Source organism: Parus major, chromosome Z (genome assembly GCF_001522545.3).
Source record: "Parus major isolate Abel chromosome Z, Parus_major1.1, whole genome shotgun sequence".
NCBI classification, from domain to species: domain Eukaryota; kingdom Metazoa; phylum Chordata; class Aves; order Passeriformes; family Paridae; genus Parus; species Parus major.
In genome coordinates, this window is record NC_031799.1 from 36,632,479 (window position 1) to 36,658,057 (window position 25,579).

Here is a 25,579-nt window from a genome sequence, read left to right on the forward strand (position 1 = left end):
CTTTAAAAAGATGTTGAGGTGTTTGAAGTAACATGAATGATAGAGATGGAGAGACTGCAGGACTTCTCAGTACTGGTCAAGAGTCCTCTGTCCCGTGAAATCTTGTGCCTTTCAGGGACAGAAATGGACACAGCTCCAGACAAGATGGTTTGGGAAGAATACCAATGAGCCCTGTGCGTACCTGTAAACTGAATTCTAGGTGTCAATATTAACAAGTCAGTCTTGCTATGACTGCAAAGAGAGACAGTTAGGTGTGTGATGTTACAGATCAGTTCATCACAGAGCCATAATTTGGTGTCAGTTTATTATCATCACTCTGGAGGTGTGTCCTTCATTTTCCTGAGTGACATTGGAAATTTGGCATAGAGTCCTACCAAAAGCAGACTGGATCTGTATTGAAAAAACATAAGAAGATTTGAAGAGTGGTTGGGGATTTTTAAAATTGTTTTCTCAAAATGTCTTGATTTAAGATTTGATAAAAAAATAAAATAAAAACGGAGTCACATATTTTATTGTCTATAACTTCCATTAATTTTTAAAGGAATGAGTCAAAGAAATTGCTGAACAGAACCAGTAGCAGATGTTATATGATGAGCAGATGTAAGAGCCATTTTAATATTTGATGAGACCAAAAGGTTCTCATCACTAACCATCTCTTAATGGCACTTGGCCTTTGAATGGGTGTATGTGGCTGCATGTTTCTAAGGGATTAATTTTTTTGTCTTTCTAATGAAATACCTCTCAAGACTGGATTAAAAGTGGTGGTGGTTTGGAAGTGTTTGGTTGTCATGTCAGTTTAGGTTATGGTAAGGTGGGAAACTGAATGTTTGGTTGCATCTGATCATGTTGTTGTGTTCAAACTCTCCACATCATTGAGAGGCCTCTTAGTCAAAGCTAATGAAAAATACCAAAGCACAGAGTGCTTACAACCAGTCTGTCTGCCAGAGAGATAAACTGTTAACATAAAGACAAATGGGCCAAACTGTGAAAAAACACTTAAAAAATGTATATCTGTTCTCTATCAATGCACTGCACTGGAGCTAAGTCCCTTTTTAAATGGCTCAGACACCTGTGCATGGACACCTGCCTGGAGTCAGAAACATATCCACAGTGTAGTCAGGAACTGAAATTGGGAGCCCTGCCTGTCATTCAACAGCCTGCTAAGTAATATTCCTCCACCACTCGCATAACATTTCATGTGGAGGGAGTAGAAGAAGGGCCTCATAATAAACCAAGTCTTAGAAAATTTTAGCGTGACTTTCTGTTTCTATGTGCATCTGTGGTGATGCACAGAACAGGACTGAGCTCTCACAGCCATAGCTGTGTTTGGTATGCTGCACTAACACTGAATTGTTGACAAATAGGTGGTAATGGATATCTTGTGTGATTTAGAAATAATGTCAGCTCTGACTGTTGGGTTTTTCTTCCATTTGCTGTTTGAACATGAGAACAAGAAGGCCATTATTTATAGCAACAAATGTTATGTCTCAAAAGGAGAAATTTTATTTTGAATTGACAGAATCATGAAAGTGTAAATGTGGTTTCATAACTAAATGTATTTTCAGAAAGGAAAATGAGTTAATCAAGAGTAAAATTTCCTTGAAAAAGCTTTCATTTTTTTTTTTAAATCTTCTTTGGAAATATTCTCAGCTGTCATGGTACAAAAGTAACTAGCATATCTTTATATCCATATCACAGCAACTCAGCAGTTACACTGTTCAAAAATTACTGAAATTATTTCTTTGTTGATATGATCCAACCAGAAAAGGACATGCCAGGAACAATAAATTGTTTAGAACATGGAAATAAAAGACTTTAAAAAATTTTTTATTAAGGTTAGGAAACCTAAGTCTTAGGAAGTTTAATTTTCTGGGGAAGATTAAAAATGTTCTAAAAACTTTCAGAAAGGCATTAATTCAGTGAAGGGCCCATTCAACAGGAGCTAATTTAAGGTAGGAATCCATATCTTACAAGTTGTTTATTATGAAGGAAATACATCCAAAGGACTGATTATTATTATTTTTTTTTAATGGACAGGGTAGTTAATGTGGAACAAAATAATTTCATGCATTAACTGTGGAACTTAAAACCAAAAAATAACATTGCTTTAATTCAGTCAGAATTAGGATATTCAACCATACAGATCAAATCCTACCATTTCATATAGTCAGACCTCAGTGTCTTCATGTATTTCAGTTGATGTTGATGAGTTTCTAGGTGAATCACCTGTCCATATTTCATTTAATGAATCTTTTGAGTTTCTTGTGTGTTAAAATAGAAAGTAAAACTGGCCTAATTCAAAGCTGGTTTGTAGTGCAATATAGATCTTCCTGTTCCTTAGGTCGGGTGTGGCAAATAAACATTAAATATTAGTTCAGACTCCAGAAACAACGTTCTTTGAGATTTTTGTTGAGGAACATATTGTGTGGTACTGATTGTTGCTGGGGGAGAGAAGTTTGAACCATGAATCCACAGTTCTTCAAAGCTCCTCAGAGCAAATGTTACCAGATAGAAAAGAAAGAAACCAGGGATTCTCCATGTTTAATGTCTTCAGATTGCCTTGTGAGGGTCTGAAGAAACAATTTCTAACTCTTTTATTTGTTTTTCTCAGGTTGGGGGTCACACCATGCTGCCCATTCGTTGGATGCCTCCAGAGAGTATAATGTACAGGAAGTTCACCACAGAAAGTGATGTCTGGAGCCTGGGGGTTGTATTATGGGAAATCTTTACTTATGGCAAACAGCCATGGTATCAGCTCTCAAACAATGAGGTGTGTGTAATATATTCTCAAATTGCATTGGGAAAGTTGTTATACTAATTATTGGTGTGGCCTCCCTGGAGAAGGGACAGCAACAAATTTATTTCTTAAAGGCTGACACTGATACATGGTATTTATTGTATTGTCATGAACCATATGGTTGAATTTCTTCTTTCTGACCCTTTTCTCTCCTGAGTAGATGGAAGGTGTTCAAGCAGAACTAGAACAGTTGGATTTATTTTTTTTTCCCCTTTCTATATAGCACAATATCTGCTCTGGGTAGACCATGAGGCAATAAAAGGTAGACCATGAGAAAAGCACCTTAGCTATTGCCTGAGAAGATGTATCATACATGATACTGTTTCAGAGTGGTTGTCCATACCATGGACAGATTAGATTGAAGTAATCTTATCCCTTGATTTCTAGGCAGTCACAAGTATCCCCCTTCCAGAGATTAGCCACAGTGATGCTCATAAATTTGCAGAGGGTAAAAAGAAGAAGAGGCATTCATGCTCTGAGCAGGATGAAAATTTATCCCCCCTCTGAGGTGGTAGTTGGGTAGAGAGAGAAGTTGTGGGATTAATTCCCAGCTCCAGTTTCCTATTTGTGGAGTGGACAATGTGGGTGAATTTGGCATGAGTGAAGTTACTGCTCTTTGATCACTTACTTTACAGTGAATTTTCAGATTGCATACTGCTACACATTCATCTGCCGAGAAAAGCAGTCCTTTCCAGAGATGGCTGCATGGCCACTCACAGCAGTGAGGCTGCTGTGGTTAAAGTTAAGTCTCCTGGGGATGAATTCTCTGTAGCTGGCACAACTGTGATGATCTTTTGCTTGTGATTTCTCACAGGTGATTGAGTGCATCACTCAGGGCCGAGTCCTGCAGCGACCTCGCACATGCCCAAAGGAAGTGTATGACTTGATGCTGGGCTGTTGGCAACGGGAGCCTCACATGAGGCTCAACATCAAGGAAATCCACTCCCTCCTCCAGAACTTGGCCAAGGCATCTCCAGTCTACTTGGATATTTTAGGCTAAAGTCTCCTAGCATTTCTTCTTCTGGGCTGCGGGAATGAATGTGTTCAACTGCCGCTGAACTACATTAAAATGTGTTCTTAACTTTGACAGTATTAATGACAAAGTTGTGGAGAAGCTTTCAAAGGGCAAGCAATGTGCGCTTCTCCATCTGTAGACACAGTATTGACTTTTTAGACATTACCAAGAAGTATCTTCTCTCTTTCTCTCAGTTTCTATCTTTTTTTTCCTTCTCTCCTGTCTTTCTAATCAATTTGGCTTCTGCATTATTGTAACTCTGCATAGACAAAGGCCTTAAAAACCCAATCTGTTATATCAGCAGACTCCTCAGTTTGCCCACCACAACTAACAATGCCTTGTTGTATTCATGCCTTTGATGTGGATGAAAAAAAGGGAAAAATATATTTGACTAAAACTTTGTGATTTCTGCTGTATAGCTACTGGGAGTTTCTATGGATTCACCTCATTTTTTTTTGCTTCAGCCTGTGGGTGGAAAAAGAAGACTGGTGTTCTCTACATGAAGAATGTCCTTTGCAGAGATAAATCCAGATAGAAAGAAGACACTCTTGTGTGATACACTATCTGGAGGAACTTGGGAAATCAGGTGGCATCCAACCCTAGAAGACCCACTTCACACTGAAGTGATTTGATGGAAGATAAAAGGGAGTCTAGCTATTTCCCTGAAGAGTCTGAGGACTAAAGGGATTGTTTAAGGAGGTGCTTTGCCAGCACCATTCATTGCCAGAATCAAGTAAAACATAAAAAGATTCTGCTTGCACTGCACGCAATTGTGTTACAACATGATAAACTAAACAGATGCCCTTTTTTTGTCTTCTGGTAGGATATTGTCATGCCACTGGTGTAAAAATATTCTCCAGGTAGTCTTTTTTAGTAAAGGCTGAAGCTAGGTTTAGTTACATACAATATTAATCTCAAGATCACATGTTGAAACTAAGGATTTTGATAGGACAAGCTATAAATGCTGAGGCAGGTGTATCTTATACTGTGCTTGTCCAGCAGCATATTCCTTCCTTCCTCAATCCTTTCTTTTTCCATTTTTTTAACCGTGCAAGCAAAACTGTGCATGGTCTTTGTCAATTAATGCCCTTTGTGCAGAAACAATCACTCATCTTGTAGTACACCCTAGTAGGCATAGCAAACTCATAATGATATAACGTATATTTCATTAGAAGGGGCTAATGGAGGACATTAGCCACGTTAAAATGCCTTTACAATGTTATAGATATTATAGGCTGATATAACATGAATAATCTAAAGCACGGAGATCACTGGTTATGTTTGAGACATAGCAGGGGATAAAGATCTCTATAGAAAACAAATTACTCTGTGGTTATGGCTTGCTATTCAGAGTGCAAAAATTCTGAGCTCAGCGTCATTTTTGTATTGGTACTATTGCTGTCATAACCAACATACACACTTTATTAAATAATTTATTTTTGGTTGGATTGGCATTGTATGTGTATAACATTTGCATGGCCACTGTGTTGATGACCGCTGCATGGACATACATGTTGTTTTTCAAACTAGAAGTTGACAATTTGAAATTTAGAGCTAGGATTATTTTTAATATGAATTCTTACAAATGAAAACCTACCTTACCTATTCCTCAAGACTTCTGCCTCCCTCTGTGAGGGGGCGTTATTGCAAAAAAAGTGATCTTTCTTTCCATTTTCTCTTTTTATTATTTCTTATTGATATGAGCCAGATCAAAATAGTCCATCTTCGTGTTGGGGATATTTTATTTAATAAATTAAGCATTTTATTTTTGTAAGTGTTCCCATAGCACATTTAATATATCATTTGCTCGCATGTATTATTTATTGAGGCACTTTAAGTTTTTCCTTCCAAAAGCTTTTAAAGCTAGCTTATAAAAATTCTGAACATTTTCAGAAGAAAAGAGTTCACTGGACACTGATGAAGTTCTACCCTTCTCAATGTCATTGAAAAGGCAGCATTACAAATAAACATGACAGTGTAACTATAAAGCCATACTCAGTATTTCTTTAATAAACTAGATGTTATTTCTTAACTGCTACTGAACTGGAAACTCGTAAAAAGCCAGAGGAAGATTCCTACAAAATGGGCCTTAAGATTTTATCTAGACTGTCTTGGAAGTTCTCACAGAAAACTAGAAAAAGACTGAGCATCCAGTGAAACCCATTCTCTTGAGAATATGAATGTTATATTTTAAAGGAATTTGAAATTGATCTTCAAAATAACAGTGGTGGAAAAGAAAGACATCAGAGTCCTCTTACTGTGCAGTGGGAAGAGGGTGCAGTTGGTGGAGGGGGCTGCTAAGTTTCTACCTGCATATTCTGTCTTAGTTTCTTCTGAGGTGAAGAAAAAGGCATCTGAGGTGATGCTTTTACTGTAGAAGAGTCTCCAGCCCAAAAGCAAGCAGGTGTGTTTTGCAAGCACTGAAAGAATGTATACCAAAAATAACCACAGGACCCTGAAAATGTACTTAGTGGCATCTTCTTTTAATTTGCTAGTGAGACTTTTAGAGTCATTTCAGAGAATAAATAGTATTAAAATGCATTGTGCAATAACATAGCAGTTTGTTAAATTTCTAAAGGACCAAATGTTCTACAGAGCCACCACCATGGATAACCTTGACCTATATCATTTATGTTCTTGATAGTGCATAAAATGTATAATCACAGTAGAAAAGCTGTAAACTGTAGCTATACGTAGTTTGCGTTTGTTCCTGAAAAGGTGGGTAAGTGTAGCAGAGTGAGCAGAGAAAAGGAAGAAATATGTTCAAATCACAATGAAGGGTGAGTGTATGTGCTTATTCACCATGCTTGCACTGTCAGTTAAATTGTGTACACTGAGTAAATATGACAATCAGGCTAACTAAAAAAAATTCTGGACTGTGCTATGAACTGACCATATATATATATATATATATATATATATATATAATATATGTGTGTTTGCATATGGCATATATATATATACACACACACAGCATATACATGTTTGCCTATGTCTGTTGTATTTTACTTATATATGTGCAGACATGCATGCACATTATGTATGGGCTGTGTGTATATGTATAAATTTACATACACCTATGTTATTACAAATTATTATTAGAGTGCTATTAACAAATTGATAATGTCCACTGAGTAACCAAATTTTTTTTTTCTTTTGATATTTCTTTTTCTATATTTGTAAGATTCAACTTTCTAACTGGTGTGCAGCAGAGGCAGTGCTAGAATGCCAGAGATTTAACAACAAGCACTTTTCTTCCCCAGATGATTGCATAAAGACATTTCTTCCATTCCCATCTCACTTGTTGATTTCTCACACTGAAATTAATGAATAAGCTTCCAAGCTCAGAAAACAGAGTTTGTTTTACTGTTGTTTCTGGGTTTGTGCTACTGTTGTTTTATTGTTCTAGCATAACAGTGCAGCTCCATTAGCATTTTATACTTGCCTGCAGTAACAAAATAATTCCAAGAATGAGCTGGACTATTCACACTGCAACATGACTTGTAGAACAACGAGAACGCTGACATTCAGGAGTAATAATAGTAGCATTCGCCGCGCTCTGTCCTTCACTCTCAATAGATCTGCAGAACTTGGAACTGGCCGTGGAGAAAGACACTTGTAAAGCAACAGCACCCCATGATGTCTGATGGAGTGTACACTTTTTTAAAGGACTGCCTTCATTTTGACCTGTCAAACAACATATCTATATATTGTCTACAAGCTAATAAGTAACTGCTTATTTTTTATTTTATCGCTTTCTTTTCTCCTTTCTCTTTTCTTGTCTTTTGTCCTTCCTTCCTTCTCTTATATTTCTTTCTTTCCCTCTCTTTCTTTCTCTGTCTGTACCCTCCCCACCCTTATAAGAGATTGTGGTTGATGTAGACTTTTACAAAACACTTCAAAAAGAAATTAAATAACCCAAATGACTAAGGTATAATGCATATGTTCTAGAACAAGCCCGCATTTGGGTTGTTGAGGCCTGTAACTGAATTTCAAATACTGCTATAAAATGTGGGGCAGGGGAGCAGGGAGGGACTGGAGAGCAAGTTGGGATTTCCAGAGATGAAGGTTTTGATAGCACAGGAAGTTGTATTTTCTTATTGTGAGGGCTGGAATAAACCACTGCTGCTTTGAATAAGAGGTCCTTTAGAGCCTTAGTTAAAACACCTTTATTTGGGCAGGGTAGGGGCATGTGTTGTTCATCACAAATATGAAGCAAAAAAAGAAGAAAGTCTACATGTTGCAGGGAAAACACTGTGAAATTCACAATAGCAACCAAGTGACTATTTTGCCATCTTTTAAACATATGTCTCAGGAGAAGAAATGGGAAATGATGGGTGTGTTATTTTTCCGTCTATGCATTCTGCACAAGGTCTGTGGGGATTTTTGTTTGCTTGTAGAAGGTTCTGAGTGATGACTGGCTGATATTTTATAAACACTGGATTTGAGCAAGGATTATGGAAGCTGCTAGTAAGTGAGGCCACCGATTGAAATACATGAGAAAACAGAACAAATCAAATCTATCCAGAGGCCTAATTCTTGCAGCTGATATGTATCTTTCTGTAACTTATAGAAAAGCACCTAAGAATGTTTTATATACAAATAATTTAATTCAACATTTATGTTTAATTGAATCACCAAGAGAGAGAATCAATTAATTATGAAATATTTGTCCCAGCCCTTCTCTCCACCTATACTTTATGTATATATATTTCTAGATATCACTCTGTTTGTCACTTTAGATAAAGAGGAAGATAAATATCTACATACAAATATAAATCTCTATATTGTCACCAAATTGTGACTTGGTGTGTAGAGCTATCTTTCTCCTTTCTTTTTTCCTTTTTTATTTTTTTTTAAATTTATTTAATGTGATGTCTCCGTGGAAATATTTAGTGGTTCTTGTTTTGCAGTTTGTTACAAGTAGTCATTGCTTTAAAACTTTCATTGCATCTTGGCTGATTTCAAAGTGATGCCTAGGTATCAGTGTTAAAAGTTTTGTTTGTGAATCATGTGACCAGCTTTCTCAACATGACATGGAAAGTCTCTTGTATTACAGTGTATTTAATAAAAATGATGTCTTACAATAAACAATGTCATCCAAAAGAAAGATAAAATTACTACTTTAAAACACTAAAAATTTCATGAAGTGTTGTGTGTTGTTTTCTGGGTTTTGAATGCCTTTGTTCACCTCTATCCTTTTTAGGATGAAATTAAGGAAAAGTTTGGTATACTTAGAAGCATGGCAGCTTTTCACTCTAAAACTGTGAAGCAAAAACAGGTGCTGAACTCACAGTTCATGGAAGAGTTGGCCAAAATTAATAGGACAAAGGAATGGCCAGTCTGATGGCAGATTCATTTTTTTGTCTTCATTGTCCAAAAAAAGATCCTATTTAAATTCTTGTTCATTTGGGCAGCTGGCAGCAAACACCTGCTTATCTTCTAGGAAAAGCAGGCCTTCAGGTATTTTCTGGCACTTTTCTTAAAGTGTGCCTCAAACTACAGCCCTGCTAAAAATGTGTTTTTTTTCTGTTTAACTCATGTCAGACTACTATGAATATATTGTGAACAAATATAGCATTAAATCCAAGTACTTAATTAAGATTCAGAATGTACACATTCAAAGGAAGGTTCAACAACTGTATTAGTGACACCTCCACAATCTCTTGATCTCAACCAAGCCCTTCAAGGTCAGAGCAAAACAATACAAGAGCCACTCTATGAATGTATTTGTTTCCTTCTGCCAAGAGACCTCTTAAAGATTAGATGAGCTGTCTATAAGCATTCAAAAGGTCAAAGGAAAATAATCCACTGAGAAGGAGCCTCAGGATGAAATCTGTCCAAAACTGAAAATATCATTAAAACACACTAAAAAATTTGTTGACCATTCATGTTCATGCAGTGGCTTAGAAATGCCTTACCTGCTTTCATGGTAAAATCCTGATGCCTTCTGTATTGAATACATTTTTGCTATCCCAAAATTAAACACGTCTCTGCAGGCAACTGATTGTGATGAGTCTGGCTGCAGTGAGAGCTTTGGAAACCCCCAGAAACAGCCCTGCAGTCCCATCAGCATGGATGCAACAGCCTGTATACACTGTCCCCACCATTCCCTTTCCCCCAGCGATTTTTAAGGTGAGGGGCATGTAGCTGCAGCAGGGATGGGACATTGCCCCTTCTCATGGTGGCTTTGCACCAAAGACACAAAGCCAGATGAGCCAGCAGGGCCCATGGAGTGCCTCAGCAGTACACTCAGAATTTTTGCAGCATTGCAGCAGGCAGGCAGGTACCTCTCCTGCACAGCCCAGACTACCCAAGACTCCAGTTTAAATTTCCTCTCCCCAGCAACCACCCTGCTTACCCACGGAGTCCCATTGCTCTTTTGAGTTCAATCTCAGATGGAGTCTTGGGCAGGCAAGATGTGTTGAAACATGTGCTCATCACTTGGTCACTGGAGGAAGAAGAGTTTTTTATCTTCTGTCTTTCCCACCTGGACACATATGGCCCTGCAGCATGCACTACAAATCAGAGCACAGGTGCAGTTTAAAAGCAGTGGTGACTGGTGCCATTTTTGTTGCCTTCTGTTCACTTCAGCTGCGAGGGTAAGGGTGTTAGTTCAGGCTGCACAAGAGGCTTGGGCAAGACTAATGAGTCTGATGAGTTCCTGAAGCTCTCAAAACATGTCAGACTTAGTAGTCTGTGTAAGATCACTTTTGCACAGATCAGCAATATCCTTCCACAGCTTCACATCATCTGAAGGTCTCTCAGCTTGCCAGTGCCTGCCTCCTGCATAAAATCTGCAGAGAATTCTGAAACACTAAACAGGTCAGCAAGGAATATGCAACAAAAGTCCTGCACCTGCTACTACTGCTAAGTCTCAACAAACTTCCACAAGTGATTTCACAGTGAGGGAGCAATTGTGTTAAATGATTCATATAACTTGAGAATCGTCTTGATCGCTGTATTGCTTTAAAGGTGATTCATGGTGCCTTTTGATTGTTCCCATTAGTATTTTTAATGGTTTTAATAATTTCCTTTTAAAATACTGAGAATGCTTATGTTAAAAAAAAAAAAAAAAAAAAAAAGCATGGTGCTATAAAGGACAAAAGAAAAAACAAAATCTTTTATCTACTCAAGACAGGGTAGGAAGACTCTACTTATCCGGCTCCCAGGTTTGCTTATCAAAGCAGCTTATTGATATTTGTCATAAACCATTGGTTCTGGCAAGAAAGATTTCATGCAAAAAAGAAAAATATTTGAAGTAAACACTTGAAGAATTACTCAACTAGTTTCTATGCTAAGAGCTTCATGGTTCAACCTCTTAGTGCATATATTAACATGCACAACAGACATAGAGTTTTTTCAGCAATTCATGGCTTTCAAGAGTTGGGAGATTTTTACAATGACTTCTAGTGTCATGGAAAGTCCCTATCTGTCACTATTATCCTGATTTTGTCTTCTTTTTATTTTTTTTTCTGAACAGTTAAACATAACATAAAAATAACAGAACATAAGAAGTGATACTTCTATTCAGTGTATCTCAACATGGGCAGAGCTGACTTCAGGTTCATTACTCTGAATTCTCTAGCTATCCCAGTTGGGAACTGTTGGGAATGGCTAAGTAAATTATTGATGATAAGCAGGAATGGGAGCATTGATTTATACTGGTAACTCCCAGGGTAGGCTCCTGTTCATGGTAACCCAGGTCCTTCTTTGGAAAGCTGAGGCTGTGCAAGTAATGACAAGGCATTCATCACCTTCTGCTTCACAGTCTGAAACCAATTTACAACTGGTTAATGATAGCTGATCAAAAGGAAAAAATGTCCTCTCTTGGACACTTTTCTGTTGCTGTTCTACCCAGTACTACCAGTCTAGGACCTGGGTAACATTTAAATTGAAGCTCTTTTCTTCCCCAGCTTGTATTGGCAGGTCAGAACCACCCAGTCTGGCAGAGATGGTCAACTTCACCCTTGAAGCAAAAAGCTCTTAGCCAATTGGTTTTTGCACTTATAAGTGTCCTCTAATTTCTGAGCCCTGCAGAGACAGCAGATGTTCTCAATATATGTGAGGGCAGGTGGACACTATGTTTTGTCGATGCAAGAGAAAGGAGAAAAAAATATGGAAATGGGAGCCAGCACAGCCTACAAAACTGACAGAAGCTGAACTTGTGGTTTTCTGGCCCTAAGTAGTGCTGAGAAGCCTGCACTATCCACTGAGAAGCAACATGGGAACATCTCGGCACACTCGTGTCTCACAGCCGACACAGATGCTTCCCCCTCCCATCTTTCCCCAATGTACATCAGGGATAGACCAGCTGCAGCGCAGCTGCTCCCACAGAGGAGAGCACAGCCTTGGCCCTCAGCCTGATGTGACTGTTGGGCACAGTCCTGGCAAACAAGATGTCCCTGTCCTCAAGTGTCTGAACTGATTTGGCTTGTGCGTGTTCACATCCTGATCGAAGTGATGGACATGATTCCTTTTCGCTGGCAAACGCTGGGTGAATTGCTGACAGCAGCCCTCCTTTTCTAATGCAGTGAGTTGGGACAGTCCCATGGTATGCTTGCAGAGGTGGTGTGGTGTTTCCCCAGCATGAGCAGGGTGCATGTGGTTGTGGTCAGCTTGAAGTCTGTAATACCCCTTGACTCTTTCCAGCAGCCTCTATATCAGCCCAGGACTGATATACTGGAGAGGAGGGAGGAGGCAGCACACTTCCACTGAGGTGTGCAAAGGACTAATTGTGCAATGATCTAGGTCTTAGGTGAGTGGGAAAATATGTTAATCACTGTGATGGGAGGCTCCTGTCCTTCTGTTCATCAAAAACACTACACACAGCTGCCCACACTCCCAAATTCATGCAATGCCATCACAGCAAGACACCCAGTCACCAATGAGAGAGCTGCAGCACGGCCTGCCTTGGCATGCACCGACTGGTGCTTGTGATAAGGGGTGCATGACCTCAGGAGTACACCCTCAGTTTTGGGTGAACATGCTGGCTGGGAGGCACCACTCATTGCCACTCAGGCAATTTGATATTTGCTGTGTAGTAAGATGATGACTGCCTTTATCCCCGTATCTTGGTCTTTGCTGTTTTTTGGCTACCCTGTGCAGCTGCATGAGGTCTGTTAGCAGTGAATTGGATGACTCCCAGATGAGCCAGGAGGGGACACCTGGCAAGACATTGTCTAACTTCACCTTGGCACAGCAAGGGATAAATCCTTCAGTAGTGTAATGTAATACCTCTCCTGGTTTTATTGCATCCATTGAATCTATGAGCAAAGGGAGAACCAAAATTGCTTGTTCTAGAGACAAATCATTCCTTGGAGACACATTATGTTTGACTCAATTTCTCATCCTGGTGACCAGCCGGATGGCAGAAGCAGTATTTGCACCTGTGTGCCTCACCATTGTGGGGGAAATGCCTGTTCAGCCAGGTGTGCTCTCAAAGCTCTGGCTGAGGCTGGTTTTGAGAGCCAGCACACCAGCATAAGGAAAAATCCACTGACAGAGCCCTGGCCAGAGTGGTGCCAGGTGGGCAGAGGAGCTGTCCTCCACTCCTCATGCGGGCTACTGCTTTTGCTGCAGCTGATCACTGTTTCTAAAACTGTCTTTTTATTCATTGAGTGATATTTTTTTAAGTACTTGAGTCAGTCTATTAAGAGCAGCACTGACATCCCCAGCTCCTACAATTAACATTTCAAGAAAAATCACAGCCAGGAACAGCAAGCCTTTAGGAGATAAAGTAAGACAAACATATGGATCTCATATCCCCTGCTCCCCTTTCCCACTCAAAGTGCAAGGGGTTTGGCACAGAATTTGTCTTCCAATTCCTTGAAGCAGTTACACAAGAAAGTCTCTGCAAACAATCCATTATAAACTCAGGTAATCCCTTTCTGCTTTGGTTTTGGGTTTTTTTGGTTTTTTTGGGTTTTTTACTGCTTTGTTATTTGGGAACTTATGTGGACAAATGTCACTAGGACCAAGGTTTTTTAGCAACCCAGAATCTAAAGAGGCTTGGGTAAGAGAAAGCAGATGGAGACTAAACATGGTGCCTTCGATTCAGCAGGGGCCACTGAATAAATATGCACTTTGCTTGGTTAAAATAACACCTATTGGCAGTAATTGTTGTTGGGTTTTTTGCCAGTGGGAGTCTAATCACTCTGGCAAGAGCTAGGTGATCCACAAGCTGTTGCAGTGTGCTTTTGGCTCATCTTGTGTTGTACAACCTCACAGATTTCTACACTGGAAAACTATGAAGTGATCAGTAAAATTTGCAATATGAAATAGGTACTGCAGGATATGCAGTTTTTCCAAGCTATGCAAAATTCTATTGCACCATCAAATACACTGCTTAGTGCTTATTTTTAGACTAGATTTGCTTTTAAACACTTTTGTGAATGTGACTCAGGGCAGGGTCCAAAACTGGTTTTCCCAAGCCAGAATGGCACATAAGGCAAATTTGGCTGCCAGCTCTTTTTGGACAAAGTCAACATTTTCCTTAGAAAGACAGAAATACAGCCAATGGACATGAATATTCTTGGTTTCAAGTCTGTGGCACCAATAAACCAGTCTAGCCTCAGCACAATTAGCAGCATACAACTGCAGAACTGGCGTCATTGAGGACTATACAATCAAAACCACGAGAGTGTCAGCTGTGATGAGAGCAATGAGGATGTCTTTTGGGACCCAGCCAAGCCATCAAACCCTGCTGCTGTTTTGCCTTCCAGAGGTCAAAACTCGGGGATCTCAGTGGAACAAGTGTAATGCTAAAAGATTTGGGAGAGGATTAGATAATCCCATGCCAGGCTAAGAAATTGAGCCAGAGCCAGTCTGAAAATCCCTAAAATTGACAGTCTCTAGCAGTACCTTGAAATGGTAGCAAAGCTGTTGCATGTAAACTGAAAACAACAGTACTAGTGAAAGGCAGAAAAGTGCACCTGCTATTATAATTATCTTTCTGGCTGTGTGGTTACCTGCTCTATTACTGACAGCATTGAGTAACACTGTCACATTGAAGTAACCCTTCCATGCTGTTATTTTCTTTTTAAAACATACCAGTGATTAAATATATGGCAATAGATTTATTTCCAATCTTGGAAAATAATGAAGCACAGATTTATTGTGTTTTACCTTAAAAATGCACTTCCAGCTGCCACCTTTCCTCCCTTCTCATCCTGCAGCTGGAAAATCCCTGGTAAGCAGGACATTCAAAGGAAGACATGCACATCAACTTGTTTTGTAGTGATGCTTAGTTGAGGTTAATGCTGGCCACCTTCCTGTTATGGTTACTCAAAGTTAGCTTCATGCATCTTCTACTTCTTCTCTGACATAAAGACTTTGTCAAGAGAGATGAGTTGTTGGAGTCTGAGATATAGTGTGTATACCCTTGTTTTTAATATTTAGTTCTAGAAATTAAAGAAACACTGAATTTCATATAATATGAAATTCATGGGCATGTTTTCATGGTGATACATGAGAACAAATGCTAAAGTTAAATAAGAAAAATGTAAATGTGCAAATTAGAAAGTTTCTTGAATCACTGGGTGAATGGGTTGAGGTTTAGAGTTCAAAGTAGTTTAGAGAACAGAAGACAAGATGGAGATTTAGGGTATTGTCTCTTGTCCTTCTTCTTTCTTCGTCATATTCTTCTCCTAGGGGTTTTTGGGTAGTAGTAAGTGATTGGATAGAAAATGCTGCAGTGCAGCACAAAAGTGTTGGGTCATTGGGTCACTAATAAAAATAACTTAGTTGGCATTTGTTAATTGGGTAAATGGACATATAAAAGAGCTTGAAGAAGATCTTTGTTGGCCATTTTACCCCTTTACTATCATAGTGCACATAGCTCCTTGTACCTTGTAATGCTGATAAGAAAAAATAAACAACTGAGACCGAACGAGAGGCCTCCCGTCTCATCAATCTTCAGTTCAAAAGGAAAAAGAACCCAAATCCAAAAATTCATAACTAGACAATGAGTTACCATGGAAGTTCCTCTTAAATAGCACAAATTCAACACACATCAGTATCTGTACAATAAATACAATGGAGTACTACTTGTAATGCATTATTCTGCATTCATTGGGTGATAATTTGTGCAGGGGGCTGCAACTAACTCTTATTTATTCAACTATTGGAAAGTAATTCTTCAAATCAGAAATTCTCTGGGCTTGGGCAGGAGCACAACTGACAAGTGATTAAAAAGACAGAGTTCCAGTTTCTATAATAGAACCACTGATGAGGTAGCCATTCATGAAGAGGCTGATAAACCCATACTGGGTGCTGGATGAGGCCTATACTCTCACAGAAGTGCAGACTTTTAATAGGTTCTAAGAAGGCTGTGTTTTATTTTGTAGGAGATCATTATTGGTATACCCAGTTGCTGCCAGACTTCAGAAAGTCAGGGTACATGGCCATAAGCCAGGTAGGGGGAGTCCAGCTGAGTTCCATTCCCTGAGATGGGAGGCATGAAAAGGCAACTAGAAAACCAATGATATTTACTCAGTTGTGAGACTGAAGACAAGACATGATGTGTTTCACACCAAGGTGTGGGGCTTTCTAGTTTGGGTTGGGCAGGTCACAGCTGAGCCAGACCACCAGGAGCAGCTCACAGCAAATGTACATCTTCATATATCTCCTAGGTCAAACAAAAAACTGTTCTGCCTCAGTCTGGAGTACATGACACAGTGCATATTTTTTCCATCCTGTTACTCTGCACTGGGAAGCCCTTGCATCCCATTCAGTTGTCTCTGACATGCTGGGACTTTCACTATAGAAGTGTGCATACCAAGCTGTTCTGTTGTTTTGCTTAGCTGAACATTATAATTTTCTTTTCTTTTAAAGCATGCTGTGTATCATGCTTTGACACCTGTAGAGATCATGATAAATGGATTTTCTGGTTCAGTGGTTCGCTGCTCTATTTCACTATGAGCAGGGAGAGGAAGATCTGTAATGAATATCTATAATGAATATCTTTTACCTCTCTCCAGAAATAATTTCTTTGGTAAAAATTTCTTTGATGTATTTGGTGAGACTTGTGAGAGGTTAATTACGTTCAAGTGCTCCAGACCAGCCTGAATGATTTGGTTGAATGAGCATGAGGGCTGTTGAACAAATTTTCTATTAATTTCCTCATTCCTTAAGTTAAATAACTGTTGTGATGAACTAACACACCCATGTAAATGACATCCTGAAGACAGGACAATTTACCTGGCAGTACTTCTGAACCCAATTCTATTTATCTGCACAGTGATTAGTATTTACTGTTGCATGTTGTCCCATTGAATGAGCTCAGTGAGCTACTACCTCTGCCTCTCACCACTTCACTGATGCCTTCCACAGCAGTATGCTCAGGAAAAGATTGCCTTCTCACATGCTTATTCATCCCATTAATACAACAGTTCATACAGTTACCACTGGAGTTTGGTAGTTCTATTTCAATTTAAAAAATTCTTTGAAAGTCTTAAATTAGAATGTGAAACAAAGTTATCAATGACACAGTTTTATACTGCCTTTTACTTGCTGTTGTTTAAAATGCATTATTTCAGTGAAAATTTAGGTCCCTTCCATGCAGTTGTACAATAAAGCAAAAAAAGTTACAGCTATATGAAGCATAGCAAAATACAGTCATACTCTAGAAACAAACAATACAAGGTTCAACGAAACAGAAGTGGCTTGTTTCAACTGCGTGCAGAGAAGTGGAGGTACAAGAACTCATGTTGCCTTTATAACATTTCATAACATGAAAGTTGATAGTGTGTGCTTAGTCTTCAAGAAAAGCGCACTATCCACTGGTGTTTCCTCACTGTCAGACGGTTCCTTAAGCTTTCATTTAATGTTGCTTTGCTGTGGTCCCCAAAATCTCGCAGGGTGAAGGTCTCTGGTCCTGGTGCTACTGTCACAATCCTCCCAGACTCCTCATACGGAAAAATGATCTTGTCTCAAAGCTTTCAAAACTGTAGATTATATGTGAGGAGCTGGCTGCTATTTTACTGTATATGCCTTTATAAATCCTGTCTCCATAGTAAGCCAAATGAGAAAATGCTCCCTCTGCAGGGATGGGCAGGACAGCTCAGCACTTCTTTCACTTTTGGAATTTTATGTACAACTGCCACTTCTTTTAAACTCCTTTTTAAAGCTCACATATTTTGTATGTCACTGTATGCTCTTCTTTAAGCAAAAGAAACAAAACATTGTAATTTCCAAAATCTTCTTAAGCCTAGGATATAAAAAACATTATAAGCCATTAACTCCAAAATTAAATTGTCATCTGAATTATTAAATAATTGATTTAGAGAAATAAGAAAGATAACAACCCTAAAAAAAACCAACCAAGCTTGCTGCTGTTTGTTTCCACCATGCAGCACAAACCATAGTGCATATACAAAATATTCATAATTATCTTTAAAAATAAAAACAAATATTAAAAAAATACCACCAAGTAATAGAGAACAGCCACTTCACTGGCGCTTCTGATGATATTTTTGGGTGAGAATTGGAAACAGAGGTTTACATTAAGAATGGCTACTTAACTGGTGGGCGTGATGTTATCTCAGTGCACCAGACAGAAACAAACACTATAGATAAATGAGCAAAGATTTTAGTCTGTAGTGGATCCCAGACTGTTTACTGGAGATTATGTAATCAATAAATAGGAGGAAAGAGTGAGGACAAGTGTATCTTATGCCACAGGAAAATATTTTAAAATCACCTGTATATCAGAAATCATTTAAAGGATTGGATTGAGACAAATGAATAGTAAATCCCCATAATCTTCCTGCAAAACATGTACCTTCTTCCAAAGTAAGATGGAGTCTTCATGTTCTTGTACAACTGAGTTTTTTGAGTCTTCAGAAACACTGTTGAACAAGAGCATTCTTTGTTCTTGATATCTTTGTGGTCTCCTCTGCTTCTCTTTTTCTTTGTTCACTTGTCTTAAACTCTGAGTTTGGGAAGATAAATAAACAAAAAAACAGCACACATAGAGTACATGATGAGTTAGAGGAACCAGAGGATGTAGATGCAGAAGATTGGAGATGTGAGATTGAAGATGTGACAGTCCATCTCATCAGGACATCTGGGACGAATCAGGCAGAAGGTGTGAAAAACCTTAGCATCCTGAGATAAAGTTACCTGCAATGTCAAAAAGCAGGTTTCTGTGAAGAAACATTCAACTGTCTTAAGTGACTGGGAAGCTGTGGGATGTTTCACACTGTGCAGGTCTCTTGTGCTCAAGCCAGCAAGGGATCAAGAGTATCTGTAGATAACACTAGCAGAGTCAATCTGACACAGGCATAAGGCAGCCAGTTTATATGTTGCCTGTTTTAGAAAGCCACCATTCATCCTGTTAAGCTATTTATACAGTGATAATATTCTGAATAGAGAGATATTTGTGCTAGGAGTTTCCTTATCTTATGCACTAAATAAACATTGCATGCCACCTTAATTGTATTTAGCAGACAGCTAATTTATTCCCAGCTGATCTTGGGAAGCTATAATTCACCCCAGACGTGTGAGCAATTTCCTCCTCTTTCTGTAAGGAGAGCTCCATATAGAAATGCTGCAGAATACTGGGATATTTGCCATAACAATCACTAACAAGTACCCCATCCTAGGAAGGTTTGACATAAACATTGTGCTCTTCTAGTACAGTGACATAGTACTACAGTTCAGGTCTGCATTGTCATTATAAACTGAAGCATAAGTAGATTATTTTGTTATTCATGCAGCTTAATAGCCCTGTATGTATGTACAGTATGGCAAAGGGACTAGACCAAAAATATTAATAATTGTATTTAAAAGCTTTTCTAAATTCCTGTATCCACAATACTTAAACCAAAAAAAGTTATGACATACCTCTCAAACTATGAGCAGGACAACTCACCATTACATTTGCATTTGACACTCTAATTTAAACTAATGCTTCCTTTAAACCCTTATATATTTATGCCTGTGGTTTGTATAGTATCATGTGGTCTGCTGATCGTGTAGCTCCATCTCTCTCATAGCTATCACCAGAAAATAAGGGTGGATAGTTAGGGAGGCAGAGTAACACTAGCAAAAGCAGGGAGACAGGGATATCATGCATGGTTGCACACCGTTCTTAGAAAGCAATGCAATGCAAACACCTAGACATCAACATCCAGATTGTACAACATTATTTGGAGCATCTTTTGTCAAAGTAATCACAAAGCAGCTTACAACTTCTTCTGCCACACTCCAGAAATTGTGCAGGGTTCCAAAACCAGCTTTGCCAAAACAAACAGGGAAAATGGAGTCAAAAGACCTCCTGTAAAACAAACAAACAAACAACAAAAAAATCAATGTGATACAAAATTTCATGATGGTAACTAATTTTTCTCAGTTATTATGAGAAGAATAGTTTAGAACATTTTTAGAAATACTATAGAAGAAAATTATATCAAAACTGAAATTAAGAGAAAACATTTGTTGTGTCTGCAGCAATTGAAAATTCCCTACTGAAAAGTTTGATACACAGAGAAAATCTTGTACTTTCCAAAGTAGTATTTGTATTTTTATCTTTACCTATGAGCTCCCTCTAATTAGTGCCAAAGCTGTAATTATGGATGAAATCACCTTCAAGAGGACAGGTGACCATCATTAAAATCTCTGTGCTTTGTTCACAGAACCTGAAAATCTCACAAAAAACAAAGGTTAATACTAGATTAACAAAAACATTGAGGTTTTGCTTGATAATCTTAAGACTGCTAGATATATTACACAAATTCTTGCTGGGCGCTTCATTTTGTTTTAAGACATTTTGAAATCTTTTTTTCCTCTGTTTTTTTCCTTTTATTTTTATTTCCTTCTAATGGTGTAGGAACAGACTGCTGAGTTCATCTGCTTTATGTCAGTCAGAAATGTCTCTGTACAGAGCAGAGGGGAAGAAATATTGTTAGTGGAAAATACTGATTTAAGGAAAACAACAAAATTATTCTGAACATATGATAATTTCTTCTCAGTATCTGAAAACTAGTAAACCCACTGAAAATAAATTATTTAAAAGAGTAATTAAATCCATGAAACAGAGCAGATTGAATTTTCAGATGTTTTTGTAAAATTCACAAGAAAAATTTTGCCTAATAACAAGTTTTATGGAGATGTATTATTTTTCCAGAATCTTAATTCACAACCAAATAATTTCCATTCTTCCTTCAATTTTTCCAAATTACTTCAGCTTGACTGAATGAAGACAGACTAGTAATGGACCAAGACTTTTATAATGTTTATCAAAGCACTTTATATAATTTATAAAAGGATTTGACCATTAGTTAAATCATTGTCAGCTTCTGAAATTTGGTGCATTTCCCTGATTAGATTTTTAAAAATTATACTTTTTTTGATGGCAAAGGATACATTTAAGGAAGATCCTCTTTCTTCTAATGAAAATTTCATTGACATTTTAGGATATAATTCAATTGCTACTGCACATCATTCAAGGTGTCTCAGAAAACTTAAGGACCATTAAAAAAGACAGTTTTACTTTCCTTCATATGTGTTTTCATACTGTAGAGAGAAGAAAGAAGAGCAAAACTGGACTGAAGCCTGTTGTCTCACTCTGGCACAGCTCAGAGTGTATGCCAAAGCCCAGGATATTTCATTTTTGTATGCAAAATATGTTAATTTGTCCCAGGGAAGCCCCCAGGAGTATTTGCAATGGGATGACTGGCCTGAAGTCAAGCCTCAAATCAAATGAGACATTAGTAATCAAAAAGGTATTTAAGGATGTTTTTGCAGTTACATTTTATATCTATAAGAATTTTGGAACTGTGGTAAGTCACATAAATTTAGAACTAAATATTTTTCAGTAATTTATTTTTAAAAATAACTGTTATTTTACTTTTTATTGATCTCAGTTATTTTAAATTGTAATTGCAGTAAAATTTTGCAACTGTAAAAGTACCCCATGCATTTTGCACCAGCACAGAAAACCACACATTCATATAAACAAGTATGCAAATGCATAAGTACTATTTAAATTTCTGTGCTTCTAGTTATAATCAGCATGTACTTAGTGTAACAGTACATGCAGGATAAAGTATCCAGTTAATTTTTTAAAAGCAAATATAATTTATAAGCTATGCTCTAAGACCAAATATGTCTGTATGTATGTTTTTCTACACAAATAAATCCAAAACATAGCAGTGATTTTTTCTAGTCAGCAAATTGTATCAGCCTATGATTTTGTATATAACTAAGTAAACTGCTTGCTCTCATGGAGGGCAAGAAGGGATAATTGTGTTAAATAATTAATTAACGGAATGAAAGTGTAACAATGATATCTGAACAATAGGGCAGAATTTCAAGGTCTCATCTGGAAATAAACTGTACCAGTGCTTTTGCTGATTACATTTAGATATAATTTCCAATACATTAGAGAATTTACTATGCCCTTCAAGAGCTAGGAATGCATCAACTCAAGGCATTTAGTTTTGAAAGTATTTTAAATATTACCAAGGAGACAATTTTCTTCCTGTCTGATGATGTCCTTTCGGCTCCAGTATCAAAATCATTACATGTTTTTTGTAACCATAAAACCATATCTGAATGCCTCATCCCCACAAATGCAAGTTAAACTTCACTTGTGATTAAATTTGAATGAAAGGATATCACTAATTTCTAATAGACTTGATGGACATCTATCTTTGTTGAGATGCCTACAGAAAATGAATCCCTTAACAAGTAAATCACTGTACATAAAAATGCTAACAAATGGGAGAGCTTTGTGGGATGGAGAAGAAAAGCATGTTCCCCATTGTAGAAAGCCCCTGCAGCAAGGTGTAGCCAGCTGATGAAGTAAAAAGTGAGACTTTTTTCCAAATGAGAAAAACAGCCATCAGGCCTCCATCTACCTAAAATAACCAATTTCAGGTTATTGCTCCATAGAGGTTCAACAAGGACATGTGGCCTGTTTAGCATGGATCTGAAGCAGTGCCATGCTCAGGCACAAGTACAGCCCTGCAGATGTGAGTACCAGCTCACAGGCTTCCTAACAATCAGTTTGGAAAATAAGATTCTTTGAAAGAGACACCTTTCTGGAGGCAAGCTAGCCAGGACACTGAAACCTCAAAGACTCCAGAAACTAAAATCCTGAAAATCAAGTCCCATGAATGACTGCATTGTGCCACTCCTGACATGCATGAGACACCAGATATGAACCATTTCTCAGACACTTGCACTCGTCCAGGCCCTGAAATTGTCCTGGGTGCTGCTATCACAATGAAACTCGTGTGGAAAACTCAGCCAGCTCAAGTCCAGACTGGCAACTAGCTTATTAGGGCAGCTGTAAGAAACAATTTATGAAGTTTAAGGCCAGAAGGGACCATTAGATCATCCAGTTTGACCTTGTGTACATCACAGGCCATTACATTTCATCTAGTTATATCTTGCTCCGTTAACTCTGTTTCATTTATGTGTGCTTTTCTGTCAGGCAGCTAGACCTAAAGTCAAGACAGGGAGAGGCAAATACTTGTCACTTCCCTTAGAACTGTATCATCCATCTTGGATCAAGTAAGGAAAGATTAGTCTTCAGTTTTCACCTGAATAGATTGGGCCTTTTTCCACATGCTGACTTGTTGTGCCTTTATGCATCGCATCAAAGCCCATTAAAAAACGTTGCCTATTATATTTCCATCTTCAGATTATTTCTTGAGAGATCTTTGTTTGAGGTTTGGGATTTATTTTTTTTTCTTCTGAGCATCTAGAACTTTTTATGAGAAGATGAGCCAAATTCATTCCAGTTTTGTCTGGAAAATGCTCTACTTGTTTCAGTCCTAATATGAGTTTTGTGTTTCTTTGGTTTTTCTCAATGATATTTTACAGCTGTGGAGGATTGTCCCAGTAGTCAATTTTGAACTGTACAGAGAGATAAAATTACCTTAATCTCCTCTCCTAATCACTTCTTCCTTGTTCATGCACTCATTGTTATTAATAACTTTGTTATCTAATCAGTGGAATTTCTCATGTTGAATTGCTTTTTGTATTGTGACCTCTAATGCCCATTCAGGGAAATTGAGCCTGAGTATGTTTTCATGTATTCTCCCACCCTCTTTGCTCCTAAGCATATAATCTAGCACTTATGCACATCCAGGACACTGTTGTATGGATTTTATTTTCTTTCTTTAATCACTCTGCTCATTTCTGTGGTGAGCAAAGGATCAAACTCTAGTGTGCTCCCATAAATGGTTTCTTTCAGCCTCAGGTACCAAATGCTACCCAAGGATTACGTTAGAATTGAAAGTGCTAATGTACCACAAAGTAACCCTGGGGTCCCAGAATTAAAGGCATGTTTAATACTCGGTCCTGGGACCTTAAACATTTGCAGTTGAAAAGTTTTTAAATGGTCAAAAAAAATTAAGATCTCGCATGTTGTAGCCGTTCTTAATTTTGAATCCTCCACATCTGTGAGATCACATTTTCTGTACTATTTCCATTAAGCCTGAAAACATGAAAAGATAAGACAATGGCTCATTCAAATAAAAATGTAAGATATTAAAAATGGAGCTCCTATCCTATTGAATTGGATATCCCCATGGACTTGCAGAAGTCAGCAGAACTGCAGAGAATTCTGGAAATGCTTTCTTTTAAAAGCTACTATTTTCTCAAGTAAATTTAGCAAGGCTAACTTCATAAGCAAACAGTTAATGGGAGATAGGCATCATGGGATTTCTTTGTTCATGTCAGTTTGTTCACCCTGAACAGAAGGTCGGTGTTCCTCCTTTTCTAAGACCACATCACATCTCCAAGAGATATTATGTTTTGCATTTATATTGGCCACAAAGTGGAATTAGCAAACCAAGTGAAACATTTCATCCCTTGCTATAAGCATATTTCATCTAAATCCTCTTGTAAATCCTCCCCTTTGTTTCAGAGGTGTACTTCTGCTTTTGAATGCATCATTGGAAAACAAGGGACAGTGTGCACTGAAGCTGGGAAAATACCATGCTTCACAAATCGAGGGGAAAATCTGGCCTTCATTATGGAAAACTCTGAGTGAAATCCAGGCTCCACTAGAGTCAGTGAAAAAACTCACACTGACTTTACAGAAGTCATGGGTCTGCTTTGCTTTCTAAGGTGAGTGTTGGAGAGATTAGTCTGCATCTCTCATGTTTTCCTAGGTTATAGATTCAGCAGCCTCCAGTCATTTTTAGCAAAGCTAAAAAATGAGACAAATACAAATAATTATCTTCTCTCAAACTCTCTTAGATACAAGCTCTACTGCAGTACTTGATAATAAGTCCTGATGTTCAGCTAACAGAACACAGAGCAGCGATTACTGAACTTTTTAACTTCTATTTTGCAAGATAAACATATTTTTCCCACTCACACCAAGTTTTGCTTCTCTTTCACCTCTCTAAATGACGGGCCTGGAATGGAGGTTGCAGATACAGCAACTTTCAGCCCTGACATGGAAACACTTGGTAAAGAAGCATTTGGCTAAACAGCTTTAGTCTGTGATGGATGGATGCTTTTCTCAGTGTATTGCTCCCAGGGCACATCGCCAGAGAAAATTATGATGCCAGGTGAAGGAATGGAGTAAGAATGATGAATGTGCTGAGTAGATGTGCTCTCTTTGAGCTATAAAGATCTACACCAAAGTTTGTTCCCCTGAACATCCCATGGTTATGTACACTACTGCACGTGCAGACTGCAGTCTCGAAGTTCTTTCAACCAAAAAAAATGCAAAAATCTTTATGTGTGGCCAGAAGGAAACTTCTGCTCCCCAAGCATATCAAAGGTATGTTTGGTGAAAAACT

The 25,579-nt window shown here is 38.1% G+C and overlaps 1 protein-coding gene across 2 annotated transcripts in view; it reads left to right on the forward strand.

The window, feature by feature from the left end:
• The window catches only part of NTRK2 (neurotrophic receptor tyrosine kinase 2), a 198,518-nt gene extending 189,572 nt beyond the window's left edge, over positions 1–8,946 (forward strand). For both annotated transcript variants that reach the window (XM_015652980.3, XM_015652987.3), the window contains 2 exons: positions 2,612–2,770; positions 3,612–8,946. In XM_015652980.3, coding sequence (XP_015508466.1) covers positions 2,612–2,770; positions 3,612–3,797 — 345 coding nt within the window. In that variant the 3' untranslated portion in view covers positions 3,798–8,946. The remainder of the gene's footprint in view (positions 1–2,611; positions 2,771–3,611) is intronic.
• Positions 8,947–25,579: the final 16,633 nt, after the last annotated feature.